The sequence below is a fragment of the Stegodyphus dumicola genome, chromosome 7, assembly GCF_044657685.1.
Source record: "Stegodyphus dumicola isolate Sdum_Otavi_A_Nest chromosome 7, ASM4465768v1".
Classification (NCBI taxonomy): domain Eukaryota; kingdom Metazoa; phylum Arthropoda; class Arachnida; order Araneae; family Eresidae; genus Stegodyphus; species Stegodyphus dumicola.
In genome coordinates, this window is record NC_140774.1 from 141,330,847 (window position 1) to 141,335,428 (window position 4,582).

Sequence of the window (4,582 nt, forward strand, 5' to 3'; positions counted from 1 at the left end):
TATTTTTTCCTTTATTCTTGCTTCAATTTTATATTTGATGTTTTGTATTTTTTAACTTTTTATGTATTAATAGATCGGACGTGGACATTCTTCGCCGCTGTTGCCTAGAGTTTCGAGCCCAATTTTTGGATGTGGCGGGTGTGGATCCATTCCAGTAAGTCATTTTCTTCATTCTCTTATACAATAATAATAATAATGTTTACAGTTCTTACAGAATATTCATGTTTAGTGGCTCATAAAGTTGTTCATTTTATCTTTTCAGATACGTGACCATTGGGTCGGCTTGTATGGCAACGTATCGGATTGGCCACATTCAGCCGGACACGATTGCCATGGTACCGACACACGGCTACATCAATTTGACCCATTACAGTCCTGATTCTATCCGGTGGTTGGATTTTGTGGCTTATTCGGAAGGACTAAAAATTCAACATGCTCTGAACGGTTCCGGAGAGCACAAAATCGCCGGAATTTCCGTAGACGGTTTCTGCCAAGAAACACAAACCGTCTATCAGTTTCAGGTAAGAAAATATAACCATTCATTTTCTATAGGATTCTTTCATTAGTTAGAATACTATTAATATATTTGTGTTTTTTAGGGCTGTTTATTTCACGGATGTAGTGCGTGCTATGACGGTGATGTCATTCATCCCTTAAAAGGAGTTTCCATGGCAACTTTAAGAGAGCGGACAGAGGAAACCACCCGAAAGCTTCGAGCCCAGGGTTTCCACGTGATAGAAATCTGGGAACATGAATTTCAAAGGAAGAAGGAGGAAAATCTAGATCTCCAAGCTTTCCTGAGTGACCACCATCTGAGGGACCGCCTCAATCCCCGTGAATCATTTTTCGGAGGACGGACCATTGCCCTCAAATTGTTCCACGAGGGTGACGCAAAATATGTGGATTTTACTTCACTCTATACATGGATTCGTACTTTTTGATTATTATTAAAAAAAATGTTTGATTAAACTTTTCTGTATTTTACGTATGTATGTATAATGTATTTTTTCTGACTTTTTGTTTTCATTCACAGGTGAACAAATATTGCGTCTACCCCGTGGGGCATCCAATAATCATCACGGAAAGCTTCGGGGAACTGGAAAACTACTTTGGACTCGTCCAATGTCGTGTGATTCCTCCACGGAACCTCTATCTTCCAGTTCTTCCATACAGGTGTCGAAAGAAGCTCATGTTCCCCCTGTGTCGGACTTGCGCCCTTCTACAGTCTCAGTCTTCCTGTACCCACACAGACGATGAAAGAGCTCTTGTCGGAACGTGGGTATCGGAAGAAGTCAAGCTGGCGATAAAGAAAGGCTACCGCGTCACACATGTAAGTATTCAAAGATTATTTAAATTGTTTGTTATAATCCAAATTTATTTAAAATCTTTTGTCATAACTGATATTTATTCTTTATTTTCTAGATTTATGAAGTGTACCATTTCGAAGAATCGTCTACTTCCCTGTTTCGTTCCTACATTGATCTCTTTTTGAAGATCAAACAGGAAAGTAGCGGATGGCCTTCGGAGTGTGTGACGGAAGCAGACAAATTAAAGTATATTCGCCAATATGAAGAAAGAGAGGGTGTCAAGTTAGACGCAGGAAAGATTTCCAAGAACCCTGGGCGTCGCCAAGTTGGCCCTGAATAGCTTTTGAGGCAGGTAAGATGATTTCTTTTGGACTTAAATTTTTTGTAAACATTTTTAATTCTTTGTGATTTATGTTGGATTTTTTTTTCAGATGGGGTATGAACGTCAACAAAGGACAGCTTATTTATGTGCATACGGTGCCAGAATTTAATAAGATGTTGGCGGATCCTACTAAAACAGTAAGTTTCCTTACCGATTTTATTAATGTGTAAACTCAATGTATTTTGAGCTGTTAACTCATGACTCTTCTATTTTCAGATCAAAGATGTCTTTCTGCCTACGCCTGAGGTGGCTGCCATTTCCTGGGAGTCTGCGAAAGAGTTTGTGCCGCAGGATGCCACGACCAACATTTTCCTAGCGACGTTCACAACAGCTTGGGCTCGTCTCAAGCTGTATAGTGAAATGGAAAAATTGGGTAGGGACGTCCTGTATCACGACACAGACTCCATAATATATGCCTCAAATGGAAGAAATGATCCCCCGTTAGGAAATTTTCTTGGAGAATTCACGGATGAACTGGATGGAGATGTCATTAAAACCTTCGTCTCTGGTAAGGACCTTTAAAAAGTTCTTTATTTAATGTGTACCAAAAATGTTTAATGCATGTTTTTTATTATTATCTCTTTTTCTCATGATCTTTTATTTTTTTTCAGGAGGTCCGAAAAACTATGCTTATCAGACGGCCAGTGGGAAAACTTGTTGCAAAGTCAGAGGATTTTCCTTGAACTTTCGCAATTCTCAGTTGCTGAATTTTGAAAGTATGAAACGGTTGGTCTGCAGCGTCGACCGAAGTGAGATCATCTCTCTCCACAACCCCTCCAAAATCACCCGTGAACCAAAAAGAAGAAAGGTGATGAATCAACCCGAGACAAAAATGTACAGAATTGTATTAGACAAACGGGTAATTCAAAAAGACTTGAGCACATTGCCGTATGGTCATTAGTATATTGAAGAAGAACTTTTTATGTTTATGTTAGAACTTTATCTGAAAATGAAATTTTGTATGTAAATATATATATATATATATATATATATATATATATATATATGCAGAATCATGCATTTGTATGTGTATAAAAGAAAACTTATTTAGAAAAAAAAAGAAAAAAAAAATAAACAGAAGTTTGAATGATAAAATTGTGTTTTTCTTATTTGAAAGGATTTCATGAAAGGTAAGTTTTTCCAAGAAAATAATTGTCATATTTTATTTTCAAAAATTATGTTAACTTAATTAGAAAGAAATACAACACCAATGATCAGCCATTACATTTATTCACGTATCATTACAATTTCAGCCATAGTTTGGAAGATGCGTTTCTTTTAGGTCTAGCATACATAGTTTTTACATTCATTAAATGTTTGTTTTTCACAAAGTCTTGAGGAAAGTTGTTAACATTCAGTACATTTTTAAACTGTTCAAAGGCAAAAGGTTTTTGAGTTCTATTTCTCAACAGAAAGTTTATCAACTGAACAATGTCAGAGCAAGAAAACTCATGACCATCCAGAATGAGTTCTTTATTCTGTGTCCATGAAATCTGATGCTCTTTAAGAAAATCTATTATTTTCTGTGCCGTTCTTCTCTGTTTCACAGGAACTGTTTGCATAATTTCCTTTTCTATATCTTTCTCAGAAAGTTGTTCAGGCGGTTGTTCTTCGGAAGTGTTCACATGAGGAAACGTAACATACTTTTGCAGAACTTGGATGTACAATTTAGACTTTTCTTCATCGTTCATGTTCTTTTTTAAAATGTTTTGAATTTGTGTATCTAAATCACTCAAATGTTCATCTTCAAATTGCTGCATACGGTCCAGGCGTACCAGGGCAAATTTGTTACTGTGTTCCATGGATAAGGGAGGATAAGACACTGACTGCTGCAAGAATCAGGAAAGATAGGAAACCGTCACCTTTTTGCACCAAAAGACGTCTTTTCTTAAAAAGAGGCACTTTTCTGTCCGCTAGTTTTCTTAACGTTCTTTTAAATGGGGCGAGTCGATTTTTAACGCGTTTTGTGATGGGTACGTTTCCTTTTAGAAGATTTAAAACACATTCACAAACTGATTTGATGAGATGGTTTGGGCACTTTTTCAATACAGCTGCTTTTGTCCGACATTTTCCTAATAATTTTAAATAATCCACATCCTTCTGATGAGGCATTCTGATTACAAATGACTTCTTCTTCCTGCACACTTTCTTTTATATAGGTAGCAAATGCAGCCGCTTTGGTTAATGCACAGCAATTAAATCCATTTGCATGAACCGAACATATTAAAGAATTTTTCTTTTTTAAGACAATCCAGATTTATGATGTTTCTACATAATAAGTTTTCTAAAAATAGTTTCTTTTCTAACCCTTTCACATATATGACAGAGTAAATAGATGACAGATATTGCAAAATGATACGAAGATGAGTATAAGGTAATACATCGTCATTCCAATTCATATGATGACGATTTCTAGTAACCCAAGCAAAACATTTTTGTTGAGACCGTGATAATTTTTTCCAAGGCTGAGGAGGTAAAAATGACCAGCAATTGTGATATCCTTCATACACAGAGTAAAAAGCTAATTCTTTAGTAATGTAACAATGAGTCATCCACTGAAAACCTTCGAAATCAATCACGATGGGAGAAGACATGTTTGCGATTCGACGTCTTAAACTGAAATGAATTAACGGGGCTGATAAACATAGTATTTATCCCCAGGAAAAATGTCCGTGCGAAGTCGAAGCGTTTCGCTTGTTTGAGGTCGTAAATCAATCAACAAATAACTGAAAGGGGTTGAAGTAGCATCCTGAAAAATTTCTTGAAAGGCCTTTACTTTTCCGGGGAACATTTGTCTAGCTAAATGCATAACTTGACTTTTATCTCTAGGATTTTTGTATAAGACAAGGTAATGGGAATTTAAATGAATATTTCTCATCTCCTTGCCTTGGTG

The 4,582-nt window shown here is 36.4% G+C and overlaps 2 protein-coding genes across 2 annotated transcripts; both read left to right on the plus strand.

Annotated features, from left to right (window-relative positions):
- Positions 1-284: 284 nt before the first annotated feature.
- On the plus strand, positions 285-1,324 carry LOC146996541 (uncharacterized). Its single transcript, XM_085819784.1, has 2 exons — positions 285-521; positions 600-1,324. The coding sequence occupies exons 1-2, from the start codon at positions 288-290 to the stop codon at positions 939-941; spliced, it is 576 nt and encodes a 191-aa protein (XP_085675910.1). The 5' UTR covers positions 285-287; the 3' UTR covers positions 942-1,324.
- Positions 1,325-1,327: 3 nt separating this feature from the next.
- Positions 1,328-2,685, plus strand: LOC146996542 (uncharacterized). Its single transcript, XM_085819783.1, has 3 exons — positions 1,328-1,826; positions 1,906-2,197; positions 2,301-2,685. The coding sequence occupies exons 1-3, from the start codon at positions 1,719-1,721 to the stop codon at positions 2,588-2,590; spliced, it is 690 nt and encodes a 229-aa protein (XP_085675909.1). The 5' UTR covers positions 1,328-1,718; the 3' UTR covers positions 2,591-2,685.
- The last annotated feature ends 1,897 nt before the right edge of the window (positions 2,686-4,582 follow it).

Coding starts and splice junctions, on each gene's coding strand:
- LOC146996541 (XM_085819784.1), top strand. CDS start 288: ATGGCAACGTATCGGATTGGCCACATTCAGCCGGACACGATTGCCATG. Junction 522..599: donor AAACCGTCTATCAGTTTCAG/GTAAGAAAATAT, acceptor TGTGTTTTTTAG/GGCTGTTTATTTCACGGATG.
- LOC146996542 (XM_085819783.1), top strand. CDS start 1,719: ATGTTGGATTTTTTTTTCAGATGGGGTATGAACGTCAACAAAGGACAG. Junction 1,827..1,905: donor TGGCGGATCCTACTAAAACA/GTAAGTTTCCTT, acceptor TTCTATTTTCAG/ATCAAAGATGTCTTTCTGCC. Junction 2,198..2,300: donor CATTAAAACCTTCGTCTCTG/GTAAGGACCTTT, acceptor ATTTTTTTTCAG/GAGGTCCGAAAAACTATGCT.